This window comes from Podarcis bocagei (assembly GCF_964188305.1).
Source record: "Podarcis bocagei genome assembly, chromosome: 15".
In the NCBI taxonomy this organism is placed as follows: domain Eukaryota; kingdom Metazoa; phylum Chordata; class Lepidosauria; order Squamata; family Lacertidae; genus Podarcis; species Podarcis bocagei.
In genome coordinates this window covers 45,641,568-45,655,933 of record NC_138141.1, presented here as the reverse complement: position 1 = coordinate 45,655,933, position 14,366 = coordinate 45,641,568, and the positions used below count along the sequence as shown (strand labels likewise).

Sequence of the window (14,366 nt, the reverse complement as noted above, 5' to 3'; positions counted from 1 at the left end):
TCATCCTGAGAGATCTGCATTGGCTCCCAGTACGTTTCCGAGCACAATTCAAAGTGTTGGTGCTGACCTTTAAAGCCCTAAACGGCCTCGGTCCAGTATACCTAAAGGAGCGTCTCCACCCCCATCGTCCAGCCTGGACACTGAGGTCCAGCGCCGAGGGCCTTCTGGCGGTTCCCTCACTGCAAGAAGCCAAGTTACAGGGAACCAGGCAGAGGGCCTTCTCGGTAGTGGCGCCCGCCCTGTGGAACTCCCTCCCACCAGATGTGAAGGAAATAAGCAGCTATCTTCTCTTTAAAAGACATCTGAAGGCAGCCCTGTTTAGGGAAGTTTTTAATTTTTGATGCTATATTGTTTTTAACACTTGATTGGAAGCCACCCAGAGTGGCTGGGGAAACTCAGCCACATGGGCGGGGTATAAATAATAAATTATTATTATTATTATTATTATTATTATTATTATTATTATTATTATTATTATTACCTCCCACCCCTTCCCTCTCTTCCCAGGGCGCTTGGGGCTGGGCACCCAGGAGTCCCACAACTCCCCGCAGCAGGTCTCCATCCCACCAGACCACGAGGCACAGAAGGTTCTCTGCGGCATCGACGCCTCCATGATTCTGACGGGGAGGAACCAGGTCCTGGCCTGTGGGAGCAACAGGTAGGGCGGGAGGTCTGTGTCATGGTGGGGGGGTCAGTCACAGGAGTATTGGGGAGGGAGGGTAGTGAAACAGAAATGCCATAAAGCAGAAGATCCGATCCTGCTGACCTGGCCAGAGTGGGAAGCCAGGCTAGCAGGCAGAGCCAAATCAGAGGCTTCATATCCAGGGCCTGACACAGCTCACTCCTGTTCCTTCCTGGGCAAGAGCTGAATCTGGACTGGGGCAAGGAAAGTCTGGTTGGATCCTGTGTTTTGCTAGGCCAGAGTCTCCCAAATCCAGAGGAGGCAGAGTTTTGCAAACAGAGGGTAGTTCTGCAGCTTGGCCCTCCCTTGACCTCCTCTCCCCTCCCCCCTCTCCTCCAGGTATAACAAACTAGGCCTGGACAGGATCTTGCCCCAGGGAGAGCCCCTCGCCATGGACCAGGTGGAGGAAGCCCTTGTCTTCAGCTGCGCCTGCTCAGCCCCCTTGAGCGAAGAGGCCATTGTGTGGGCTGACATTGGAACGGCTCACTCAGCAGTCGTCACGGGTGAGCATCGGGTGAAGACACCTCGCTTGGGGGGTGGCGGCAGCCAGCCGGGACGATGCCAGCATTCTAGTGGGGCGTGTTGGCTGGAGGTTCTTCCAGGGTGCCTCTGAGCATGTGCAGAGTCTTCCATTCGCCCTGGAGTAATTGCAGCCGCCGGGCAAAGTCAGGGTGAAGTCTCAGAAATCACCCAGGAGCAGGAAGGAGTCGCGCTATTCCCTGCCCTTCTGCCTTTTCTGTTGCCAGCCACGGGCCAGTGCTACACTGTGGGCAGCAATCAACACGGACAGCTGGGCCCCATCCCTTGCCGTGCCAGCCGCACCCCCTACCTGGTGGAAGGGCTCCAGGCTGTCCGAGTCACCATGGTAGGCTGTGGCGACGCCTTCACCACCGTTGTGGGAGCAGGTGAGCTGATGGGGTGAGCGGGGTTTGGGGCTTGGTTTCCGGTGCAGTGGGCCCCGAGGGGGTCTGGCCTGGCCTCCCCATCACCATAACCTGCTGTGGACGTCCTCTCTCCCCAGATGGCGAGGTGTACACCTGGGGGAAAAGTGCCAGGGGGCGCCTGGGGCGGAAGGATGAAGAGCCCCGGAGTCCTCGTCCCGTGCAGCTGGGAGAGACTCACCCCAGCCTCGTGGCCTCCGTCTCCTGCTGCCACGGAAGCACCCTGCTGGCCGTGAAACGTAAGTGTGTCTGCGAAGGGCGCACAGGTGGAAGAAGGTGTCCTTTTCCATTTGCACGGCATTCACAAGGTGCGACGCTGCTTCCGTTCCGCTGCAGTCCGCCTTCCGCCAAAAGCACCATGGTTTGTCCCATTGTGGGAAAGTTCTGTAAGTTCCATTGCCGAGAGATTGATTGTTAAACCACTCTGGGAATTGTAGCTCTGGAGCCCCAAACAGTTCTCAGTCAACTCTCAGTTTCAGCCAATGTAAAGCCTGAAGCTTCTTGAATGTCAGTGAACGTCATAGCAGAGTGGAGATTTGAACCCGGGTCTCCCCAGTCCTGGTCCGACACCCTTAATTACTAGGGCCACATTCAGGCCATACAGTTGAAGCATTGTGATACCACTTTAAGCAGTCATGACTACCCCCAAAAGAATTCTGGGAGCTGTAGTCGGTTGAGGGTACTGAGTTGTTAGGATTCCCAGAGTTCCCTGGGAAAGAGGAATTGGTTATTAAAACCACTCTGGGAATCTTAGCTCTGTGAGGGGAACGGGGTGGGTTTGGGGGATTCTCCTAATGATTCTCTGCACCGAGAACGGACTAATAATAATAATAATAATAATAATTTATTATTTGTACCCCGCCCATCTGGCTGGGTTTCCCCAGCCACTCTGGGCGGCTTCCACAGAAACCAAAAAACACTAAAATATCATACATTAAAAGCTTCCCTGAATAGGGCCGCCTTAAGATGTTTTCTGAATGTCAGGTAGTTGTCCATCACCTTGACATCCGATGGGAGGGCATTCCACAGGGCGGGCGCCACCACCGAAAAGGCCCTCTGCCTGGTTCCCTGTAGCTTCGCTTCTCGCAATGAGGGAACCGCCAGAAGGCCCTCGGCGCTGGACCTCAGTGTCCGGGCAGAACGATGGGGGTGGAGACGCTCCTTCAGGACTACACTTCCCAGCATCCTTTGGGGAAAGCCGTGACTGTCTAAAGCCGCATCGTAGCCCTTCCAGTGCATGGTGTGAATGTGACTGTTCATTTTAACACAAAGGAAACACCTTGCAAACAGGGATAAAAACACAATTGGTTACGGTTCATTTGTATTTGCTGGGTATATTTCCCTTCAGGGCCAGCGAGGAATAAGTGAGCACAAGCCGTCTCTGCTCCCATCCCTGTTTGCGTCTGACTCTTCCAGTGCCCCTCGTTTGGGGCTTCTGGGCGAGGGTGCATTTCGGCCCGGGAGGCGAGTACCCGAGAGGCCCTCACGCTTCCTTGCTGCAGCTTCGCTTGCTGCCAGCTGGAGAGTTGAGTCAGAGGCACGGACCACGTCCCTCCCTCCTCTGGTACCTGCCACAGTCCTGCCCACGTGGAGCCGTGGCGGCAGCAGTGAGCCAGCTGGCAGTGGGGCTGGTGAGCGGAGGAGGAAGGAGATTCAGAAGGGGCTCAGCGGAGCACTCCGGCCCACACCCTCTCTGGCAAGGAAGGCTTTCTAGGAAGATCCTGATGGGCCTCTCGGTGGCTGCCAGCCTTGATGGAGGCTCCACTCTGCCATGCTGCTGCTGAATACCAGTGGCTGGAAACCGCAGGAGGGAGACGCACTCTTGTGCTCAGATCCTGCTTGCTGGTTTCCCACAAGATTCCAGTTGGCCACTGGGGAAACAGGATGCTGGACTTCCGTTGGGCGGCCATCTGTCTTGGATTCCTGCATTGCAGGGGGTTGGACTACATGAACCTTGGGGGTCCCTTCCAACTCCACGCTTCTATCATTCTGTGGTGCTATGACTATGTGGCTCCCCTTTGGCCTAATCCAGCAGGCTCTTTTGTGGTTATAATTCATGGAGGATAAGGCTTTCCGTGGCTACCAGCAACTTCCACCTTTGGAGGCAGCGGTGCTTCTGAATCCTTGACGATGGAAACCACAGGAGGGGGAAGTGTGGCTCTTCTGCTGGAATCCTGCTTGTGGGTTTCCCTTTGGGGGCCTCCGGCTGGCCATGGGGAGAACAGGAGGCTGGGCTAAATGGGCTCCCTTTGGCCAGCAGCGGAGTACGGGTGGGCCTGCCCAAAGCGGCGTGCGCGCCCTGCGGCCGGGGGCGGAGCAAGACGCTCACAGGGGCGTAGTGAGTTGCCCATGGCGGGCATTTGGTGTGCTGCCTGCCCGCGATTCCCAAGCCTCCCCCAAGCTGTCAGAACAAAGAGGGAAGGGGGGAATGTTGCCAGCAAAGCAGTGCAGCTCCCTGCCTTACCCCCGATGGCTTGGGGTAGGCTTGGGAGTCGTGGGTGGGTGGTGTGCCAAATGTCACCCCCCCCTTGGTGAGGGCACCTGGGGAGATCCGCCCCCACCGCCCCCCCTTCCTACACCCCTGCCTTTGGCCTGATCCTGCAGGTGCCGATGTTCTTACATTCTCTCTCGGCTGCTAAAGGCGGCGGCATCTCATATAGCCAAGAAGCCAGCGGCCCATGAATGGAGGGGCAGTGAGAAGGCTGGGAAGCCTGCCCAGTAACTTGGACGTTGCTTGCAAGGGGGTGAAGATGGCTGGGAGTGAAAAGGAAGGCCAGGCGGGGGGAAGGGGAGAGAGAGAGAAAGCAAACCCCCCATTCCACAAAGAACCCTTTAGCCCCAGTTCCAGGGACAAAGCCCCTCTGTCTTTGATTCCCCCCCAAGGCTCGTGCCAACCACTGTCCTCGTGCCAGGCTAATTTCCGACGCCTCGGATGCGAGTGATGTGCCTCACTTCAGAAAGTTGGAAGAGGACCCGGAAAAGGCGACCGAAAGGATCAAGGGGAGGGAGGGAGAGACTCCCCTGTGAAGGAAGGCTGCAGGGTTACAGATTTTTTAGTTGAGAGAAAAGGCGAGTGAGAGGCAAAACGATAGGAGTTTATAAAATTACTCACGGCATGGAGAAAGTGGATGGGCAAACGGTTTTCTCCCTCTCTCGTAACATGAGTTCTCGCTCGTAGGCGTCCAATGAAGCTGGAAGATTCAGGGCAGACCAAAGAAAGTCTGCATGGTTAAACTGTGGAACTCCCTCCCACAGGAGGCAGGGACAGCCACTGACTGGAGCGGCTTTAAAAGAGGATCAGACAAATTTGTGGAGGATTATCGGTGGCTGGGCTGGGCTGGATCTGAGAATCCTCCGGAAAAACAATCTCTCAAAGCACCTGTTGATGGCATTTTACCATTGCACTGCGGAGAGTGTATTAACTTATGGTCTGTGTGTGTGGTTTGGGAGCTGCACGGTCAGGGGAAAAACAATGCTGTCTGGGGTTGTAAAGACTGCGGAGAGCATAATCAGGTGCGCTCTTCCCACCTTGGATCAAATCTACGCTTCCAGGTGCTATAAGAAAGCTGCAGAGATAGTGCAGGATAGCGCGCACCCCGGAAATGATCTCTTTCAGCTTCTGCTTCTGGAAGAAGGTCCAGGGTTATAAAGACTAGGACTAGCCGCCTGAGAAACAGTTTCCACTCAAGTGCGATGCTGGTTTTAAATGCAGTGTAAGGAGTCCCTATGGGAGTATATTGTATTTAAAAATGGGGTATCAGAGTTTTTAGGGGGCTAACAAGGCTGGGATAGCAGGCTTGTTGGTTTTTGAATGTCTGATGCAGATTTTTTCCATTTTGTTGTTCTGTATGGGGCAGTGACAATAAAGATTATCATATAATCGTCTAATCACCCCTGGAGGCAGCCAGGCTTTCAGATACCAGTTTCTGGAAACCGCAGGATGGGAGAGGGTCTGCGCTTGTGCTCAATTCCTGCTTGCGGACTTTCCAGAAGCGGCACCTGGTACTTCCCTGGGAGAAGGGAGGCTGGACTAGGTGGGCCCTGGGCCTGATCCACCAGGCTCTCTTTCTGTTCTTATGTTAAAAGGGAGGAGGGAGGACCAAATCTATAACTCTGGGCCTCTGTGTCTCTTGTGTTTCAGCTGCGGCAGAGGAACCCAGTCCTCACTGAGGAGAAACCAGAGGGCCCCGCCGCCCCCTCCTCTTGCAGACACCCCTCTGGCAGGCCTTTCCCCCTCTGGCCTACGTGGCGGCCTGTTTTGGACCTTCGACGCGGAGTGCCTGGCCAAACTCAGTCCGAGAGAACTCAGCTCCTGCCTGCAGGCCCAGGTACCTGGCGGGCACCCTCTTGCCCCAAACGGGGGGATCCAGCTCCATAGGCGTTCCTGGGCAGCCACCCCCCAGGAGGGAGCAGTGCATGCTGGGAAGCTGTGCCCCTTCTCTGCTCGCAGCTGAGCCATCTCTCTCTCTCTGCCTCTTCTCCAGCGTGACTTGGCTGGGGGGCAAGGAAGTGGGCCCTGGGTTTATTTTTACTGCTCTCCCTCTTGAGCTGACTCAGAGGCTGTGCTGCGTGGGATCTTGCATGCCCAGGTGGCTGGGGGGGGGGGGCGAGCTGAACGCCGCTTGTCACAGCCCCAGGCGCTCTCGGGGAATGAGTCAATGCCAGGCTTCTTCAGAGGCACTGAAAGCCTCTCTCTCTCTTCTCCCCCACCCTCCTTTCCCCCTCGTCTCCTGCTTTCCAAGGCCTGACCCTGATTCATGTTGCTGCCTTTGCTCTGCCCAAGGGGGGGCCTGGAGCCTCCCGTCCTCTGAGGAAAGGTGAAAGGAGCTTGGGAGAACAGGCGATGGAAGCGGCGGGTGGGAGAGCCATCCTCAAATAATGGGAGAGTCATAGAATTGCGGGATGCGGGTGGCGCTGTGGGTTAAACCACAGAGCCTAGGGCTTGCCGGTCAGATGGCCGGTGGTTCGAATCCCCGCGACGGGGTGAGCTCCCGTTGCTCGGTCCCTGCTCCTGCCAACCTAGCAGTTCGAAAGCACGCCAAGCGCAAGTAGATAAATAGGTACCGCTCCAGCGGGAAGGTAAATGGCGTTTCCGTGTGCTGCTCTGATTCACCAGAAGCGGCTTAGTCATGCTGGCCACGTGACCCGGAAGCTGTACACTGGCTCCCTTGGCCAAGAAAGCGAGAGATGAGCGCCGCAACCCCAGAGTCGTCTGCGACTGGACCTAATGGTCAGGGGTCCCTTTACCCTTTACCATAGAATTGCAGAGGTGCCAGGGACCCCAAAGGTCATCCATTCCAACCCCCTGCAATGCAGGAACAGAGCTACCGAATCCCCGATACGTGGCTGTTTGAAACCCCCCACGAAGGAGAGTCTGCCACCTTCCAAGGGAGTCCATGGATAATGGAGGGAATACATTTTTCTGTTGATCTGCCCTGGGCCCCACACAAAGCTCAGCAGGGGGTGTTGGGTGAGACTATTTCGGATACCAGCAGAGAGGCGGGTGCAAAGGGCGAGGTCCGGGAGAGGGCAGAGGCTGACCTTTGCGTCACTCTGCAGCTGTGCGTGTTTTTGGAGGGTTCGCTGGCCTATTTTCTGTTTCCAGTGCCTGGAGCTGACACAGAGCCGTCTTGCCTGTGCTCAGCCGCACACCTGTTTGCTTGAATTTATGAAAGGAAAGGAATGCGTGCCTTCAGCATGCCGACTTTGCATACTTAGATTCCTGGCGAAATATCTGCAATCCTGGTCGCTCGGCCGGCAGAACAGCCTTTGCCAACCTAGAATTGTAAAGTTGGGTGGGACCCCCAAAGGTCCTCTAGTCCAACCCCCTGCAAGACAGGAATCTCAACTAGATCATACATAGCAGATGACCATCCAACCTCAAGGCGAGCCCATTTCCAAGGGTGTCCACTCCATGATCAAACAGTTTTCTCCACCTAACGTTTTGTCAGAAACCTGGCACCCTCCCAATGTTTTGGTCTACAAATTCCCACCAGCCCCCTGCCAGCCGAGCTCACTTTTCGCACGAGGGGTTGTCAATATTTGACTGCAGCCCATGGCCCCAGGGAAGTTTTTAATGTTTGACATTTTATTGTACAGTACTTTTATATTTTGCTGTGTTATGGAAATTATGGGGGGGCACATCTTTAAAGTTGTTCAGTGTTACAAATATTATGTCTGAATGTATCCTTTCAGCTTGACAGCTCAGGGAAGTTACCTAGCTTTAAAAATAATATAAAATCAACTCCTTGGTCTACAGCTATCGGCTCCGGTTGGTGGCTGGACTCCTTCCTTTATTCCACGGGGACTCGGGGGCTCTGTCCGACGAGCTAGGTGACTGAGCAGCCTCACACCCAGATTTTTCCGTTAACAGCTCCCACACCGTAGCTATGGCCCTGCTTAAGGCAATGAGGCCGGGTGGCCCTATCTCAGGGGTTCCTTGGCTGTGATCGCAGGGGGCTGGACTGGATCAGACCCAGCCTTGGGTCTCCAGCTCTTTTTCGGACTACAAGTCCCATCATCCCTAGCAAGACTAATGGTCAGGGGTGATGGGACTTGTAGTCCGAAAACAGCTGGAGACCCGAGGCTGGGAAACACTGGACCAGATGACGCTTGGGATCCCTTCAAACTCTATGATGCTGTGATCAAATCCCTGGAGCGGACAAGGAGAAGGATTTCTGTGTTTCTGTTTTTGCGTTTCTCTGGCATTCAGCTCGTCTTGTGGACTCTCCTTAAAAGCAGCTCCTCCTAACTCTGGGCTCCTGTTCCAATTGTAATGGATCTTTGTAGACAAGTTCCACATCTGTTGTCTTACCTGGCCAGGTGTTGTGTCTCAATCACAGGATGCGTTTGACCATGAACTTGCTTGTGAAGTTTTCTCCTTTTCACCCCCTGCCGGCCTTGAAACCGCTCAGAACTCACTGCGGCAAAGTGTCCTTGCAGCAGAGTGAATTGTGGGGGCAGAAAGTGGCCTTTGGGAAACGCCTGGCCTCGAGGAGAACGTTGGGATGATTTGGAATTGCAGGGGTTGGACTGGATGACCTTTGGAGGGTCCCTTGTGCTGTGATTTGCCAGCATTCCGTTCCAGCTCTAGCTAGTTCCCTTGAAAAGCCAGCGACATTTTGATTCCCTGTTCAGTCTCCTTGACATGAAAAGGAAGCGGCTTTTCTTCTGCTGGAGCCAGGAAGGGGGTCCCAAAAAGGTTCTCTTTGATGTAGGACAGCCATGGGGGGGGGGGGAGCTGAGATAGCTGAGCAAGCAAATGGGGAGAGGATGCAAGTTAATTAGCAAGCACAAACTGTCACGGTATTAGCACATTTGTCGGAGGGAAACTTAAACAAGCTTGCAAACAAAAGACAAATGTTTGAAATCAAGAAGCACCCTGAGAAAAGAGTGTTAAAAAAGTGGGATGTTTTGTTTTTTCCCTATTTTAAGCCTTCATATGAGGACTCAACCTCTCCAGCTTAGTTTTCTTACTGATCTTTGCCTCTGCGTACATAGTTCTTGAATATGAAGCTTTTACAGCGAGAAGTATTTTTTAAAAATTCTTCCAATTTGTAACACACGTTGCTGATTATTCTTATATTTGCATAATTTTAATGGTTTTGTATATGAATTCAAGAAAAACAAACAAATTGTGGGTACAATCCCTCAAACTTGTGGGTCTCGAAATGTTCTTATTCTGTTGGTTTGTTACATGTATATCTCCCCTTTCCTCCAAGGAGTGCGAGGTGGTGTATGTGGCTGCTCCTTTTCCCCAGAAGCAGGGAGCCATTGCTGAAAAGGCCCTGTCCTTTTTGCCGCCACCCTCCACACTTCACAGAACCCCGGGGGCATGCAGGTTGTTCCAGGGTGGTCAGAGGATGGTGCCTTACGATGAGTGAGACCATCTAGCTCAGTATTGTCTGCAGCAGTTCTCCAGGGTCCCAGAGAGGGAGTCCTTCCCAGTCCTATCCAGAAATGCTGTCAGGGGTTGACCCTGGGACCTTCTGCATGCAAGGCAGGTGCACTACCACTAAGCTGGGGCCACCCACCCAGGCATTCACTGGACCCAAACCGACTAATAATAATAATAATAATAATAATAATAATAATAATAATAATTTATTATTTATACCCTGCTCATCTGGCTGGGTTTCTCCAGCCACTCTGGGTGGTTCCCAACAGAATAATAATAATAATAATAATAATAAAGCAATAAAACATCAAACATCAAACATTAAAAACTTCCCTAAACAGGGATGTCTTCTAAAAGTCAGATAGTTGTTTATTTCCTTGACATCTGATGGGAGGGTGTTCCACAGGGTGGGTGCCACCACCGAGAAGGCCCTCTGCCTGGTTCCCTGTAACCTCGCTTCTCACAGGGAGGGAACCACCAGAAGGCCCTTGGAGCTGAACAATGGGGGTGGAGACGCTCCTTCAGGTATACTGGGCCTTTGAGGCTGTTTAGGGCTTTCAAGGTCAGCACCGACACTTTGAATTGTGCTCGGAAACATACCAGGAGCCAGTGTAGGTCTTTCACGACCGGTGTTATATGGTCTCGGTGGCCGCTCCCAGTCACCAGTCTAGCTGCTGCATTCTGGAAGATAGCAATGGCTTCCTCTGCACATGCTCTGAGACTCTTTCCTCCTCTATGCAGTTAAGCCCTTCAACATCCCCGCTGTGGCATTCACATTTGCCTCTGATTGGCAGGTGTCAGGTGGGACAAGGGGCCTCTGGTTGCCTCACCTCCGAAAGGATAGCGATGAGCTGGGAAGGTTCAGGAAAGGACAACCCAAATTATCTGGGGGGTGGCGGTGAGGGGAACAAGTCCCCTATGAGGACACATGCGGGACTTTTCAGTTGAGAGAAAAAGCGAGGAAGAGTCGACAGGATAGACGTTTATAAAATGATGCCTGGAATCGAGAAAGTGGAGAGAGAGAAGTTTTCTCGTAACACTCGAACGCATGGGCATCCCATGTGGCTGAATGGGGAAGAGTCGGGACAAGAAAGAGAAAGTGCTTCACACGGCGCATAGACTTTGGAACTCTCTCCCACAGGAGGCAGTGATGGCCGTCAGGTTGGGCGGCTCTGAAAGACGACTGGGCAAACACAGCGGAGGAGAGGCTACTAGCCACAATGGCTCCTCTCTGCCTCTGCAGTCGGAGGCAGGGATGCTTTTGAAGCCACAGGAGGGGAGAGTTGCTTTTGCGCTTGCATCCTCCTTGCTGGTCTCCCGTAATGGCCATCTGGTTGGCCCCTGCGGGAACAGGATGCTGAACTAGAGGGGACATGGGCATAGGCGCCGACTCCATGGGGCTTGAGGGGGCTCGAGCCCCCTCAAAAAAAATTTTGGGGGGGCTCAGCCCCCCCAATAATCTCGGGCGGGCGCCCTTCCAGCAGAGCGCCGCCGCCGTCCCCCGCCTCCTCCCCACCTGCTCCTTCGCCAGCCAGCCAGCCGCGCGCCCTAATCGGAGAGCCCCGGCCAAGGCACTGCCGGAAATCCCGCGAGAACAGGGGAATCCCGACTGGCCACACCTCCCAGCCAGCCAATCGGCTGGCTGGGGGGCGTGGCTTGCCCTATTTAGGGCCGGAGCCACTTTATTTGCATATTCATGAGCTTATTTATTATTCATGAGCTTTCCCGGGCCCCCCCAATATTTTTTCTAAGTCCGCGTCCCTGGACATGGGCCTGATCCAGCAGGAGGGTTTTCATCTGTTCTGTCTTCATTGTGAGCCTCCCCAAGGCATGGGACGGGGCGCCTTCCCAGGCTGACCTTTGGCCTGACCCAGCACAGAGGTTCTTCTGTACCCTCAAATGTGGTCAGCAGAGCCTGGGCAGAAACCATTGACCAAATTAACCGCCTGTTGTCGGCTAACCCAGCAACCTGCCGAGAGAGAGAAGCCGCAAAGGGATCTGTTTGATCTGCAAGTTGAGGCATATCCTTGGCCGGGGTGGAGGAGCGGCCTCCCCCCTTCCCACATACAGACATTCTTTGTCTCGGCCACCATGGAAACCCAGGCAGGCATTTTGCTTCAGGTGCTCAGTGGCAAGGCAAAGGCACTGCTGGAAGGAAGAAGCCTCCAGCCTTGTCCATGGGGGAAAAGAACCAGAGGTCTCGTGGACCGCTGTAGCCCAAAGTGACGCAGTGCATACAGGAGACCACCAGAACCTTAGAAGATCCTGCTGGAGCAGCCCCTGTTCTCACAGTGGCCTCCCAGGTGCCCCCAAAGCAGGTTGTGACCACAAGAGCCCTCTCCCCTCCAACAATCAGCATTCAGAAGCATCGCTGCCTCTGACAAGCCGTTGTGGCTAATACCCATCCATACTCCTCCTCTATGAATTTGTCTAACTCTCTTTTAATGCCATCCAGGTTCCTGCCTCTTGCAGCGGTCAGTTCCACCGTTTAACTGTGCTGCGTGAGGAAGTACTTCCTTTTAACTGCCCTGACTTTTCCAGCCTTCAGCTTCTGTGGCTGGGCAGAAGGCGTAGAGAGGGAGAAGCTGTTCCGCTACTCCCCAACTTCCGTGTTGCCCCACCGGGCCTCAGGGCCACCCCAGGAAGGGCCCCAAGCCACAGTGTCCTGTCCAGGCCTGTTTTTGGAGAGGCCCCATTCATTCCCCAAGCAGTGGGGCGGAGGCTGCAAGACCCAGACACTAGTCAAAACTCACGAGGCCTATGCTCAATTTGCATAGCTTTCCCCGCTGCCATTGAAGTGCTTCTCTTCCTCTTCTTGGGCGAGAGAGAGAGAGAGAGAGAGAGAGAGAGAGAGAGAGAGAGAGAGAGAGAGAGAGATGTGCTTGGGACTGCCCTGACAGGAGAGAGAGGCTGAACTGGGTAAACTTGCCCGAGCTGCGCATGGAGCCTGGTGCTTTGACGGCCGTGTGTCGACACAGATCCCAGATCCCTCTGTGCGACCAACGTGTGGAGCGAGCGGGAGAAGGTCAAGGGACTTTGAGAAAGCAGACCCCTCCAGCACAGCCAGCTGATAAGAGGTACAAAGCTCAGAACAACTCCTGGAGGGCAGGGCGAGCGGCGGCTTCCAGTCACAATGGCTGCGTTGTGTCTCCACTGCCACAGGCAGTGTACCACTGGGTTAAGGTTGCTGGGAATCGCAGGTGGGGAGAGTTGCTGTTGTTGTGCTCAGGTCCTGCTTGGTGGTTTTACATGTGGGCATCTGGTTGGCTCCTATGAGAACAGGATCCTGGGCTAAGTGTCCACCCCCCCCCTCGGCCTGATCCGGCAGCTTGGGCTTTTATTGCGCTATTTAGGCCTTTGTTGAACAATTGAGACTGTTCCACACATCTTTCGGCCTCTCCAAGCTGCCATGTTGGGCTGCTGACCACAAAAGTCTGCCACATTGGTCAGTGTGCGCCAGGGCTCAGTAGCAGAGCACCTGTCCTCAGGTTCTCCAGTTAAAAGGCTCTGAGCGGCAAAAGACACACACCCCCCTTCTCTGCCTGAGACCCTGGAGAGCAGCTGCCAGTCAGAGAGAGCAGAACTAGGCTAGATGGACAAAGGCTTTGAGGTGGAATATGAAACATCCATTGTTGCATTGACTTTGCCAGCAGGATGTTCTAAACAGCGCAGTTGGTACAGCATCTTAATCTCAGGGCTGTGGGTCTGAGCCCCACATTGGGCAAAAGATCCCTGCATTGCAGGGGGTTGGACTAGATGACCCTCGTGGTCCCTTCCAGCTATGATTCTGTGATCCGCAAGGCCTGGTTTTTTGCTTTCGAAGCTGGTGTCTGAGCTGCAGAAAAAGTGAGGGGACATCCTGCCTCGCCGCCACCGATGCCTTCAGGCTTGTTTGGGCCCAATGAAACCAGACGTTCCAAATAATAATTTATCCTTAATGAGCCTGTGCAGTGTAGGGTAGGGGTGTTGGACCTGGACCTGGAAAAGACCCCAGTTCAAATCCCCTTTTGTGGGCCAGGAAGGGGCAGCCACTGCCTCCCAGCCTGACCTACACCACAGGGGATTAAACAAGGAAGGAGAAGAACCACATGAAACACCTTGAGCTCCTTGGAGAAAAAGGTGGAATATAAACACAATAAATAAAACAGAAATAACACACCTGGACGGTGGTGGCGTCAGAACCTAATTTTGCTTTTGGGGGAATTTTGGGCAAGGGGCAGTGACTTAGCCCCCGTGGCATCTGTCCTCTGCTGGGTGTTTTGATAGACTTCCAAGTAAGCCCAGGGCCACGGACTCATCCGAATTCCTAGTTTCTAATCTATACATGTTGTGAAGATGGTGCCTTCTCAATAGATCACATGGTTCAGCAACGGAGTGTCTATGTGATGCTATATGCATCTGGGGGCTCCAACTTCTTCCTGCTCTGGGGGTGGGGAGAGGAATCTCCTGCTAGCTAATTAAAGAAAGTAGGTGAGAGTTGGAGAAGCAGGAGAGGAAGGCAGCAGAAATCTGGTGCATCAAAGGGAAACTGCAGCAGATTTGCATCTTCTCTTCCCTGGGGGTTTGTATGTGTGTGTGTGTAGATGTAGTTTTGTGTCACAAACAGGGCAGGGGGCCCACACTGCACACACACACCCCCACATTCCCCTGCACCAGCTGAAATCAAGAGCAGCTGTATACTGTTTCCATGGCCTTGGTGGTCTGCTGTGGTCTGGGGGTGGGGGCGTGGAGAGGAGTTAGACACCCATCCTGCAGCTGTGCAGTCCTCCCACGGCAACCACTGATGAGGAACACACACACATGTGCTTGAGCCACCAAGAGATAGAGAGAGAGAGAAACTGGGGGC

General features: G+C 54.0%; 1 protein-coding gene across 4 annotated transcripts in view; it reads left to right on the top strand.

Annotated features, from left to right (window-relative positions):
* The window catches only part of NEK8 (NIMA related kinase 8), a 35,386-nt gene extending 22,808 nt beyond the window's left edge, over window positions 1–12,578 (top strand). The window contains exons 11-17 of one of the 4 annotated variants that reach the window (XM_081172041.1): window positions 508–658; window positions 1,022–1,185; window positions 1,429–1,587; window positions 1,704–1,862; window positions 5,765–5,951; window positions 9,345–9,463; window positions 12,391–12,578. In XM_081172041.1, the coding sequence (XP_081028167.1) occupies window positions 508–658; window positions 1,022–1,185; window positions 1,429–1,587; window positions 1,704–1,862; window positions 5,765–5,793 (662 nt within the window). In that variant the 3' untranslated portion in view covers window positions 5,794–5,951; window positions 9,345–9,463; window positions 12,391–12,578. Of the gene's footprint in view, window positions 1–507; window positions 659–1,021; window positions 1,186–1,428; window positions 1,588–1,703; window positions 1,863–4,506; window positions 5,290–5,764; window positions 5,952–9,344; window positions 9,679–12,390 lie in introns of those variants that run through there. The other 3 variants (XM_081172040.1, XM_081172039.1, XM_081172038.1) reach the window with 3 other exon arrangements.
* Window positions 12,579–14,366: the final 1,788 nt, after the last annotated feature.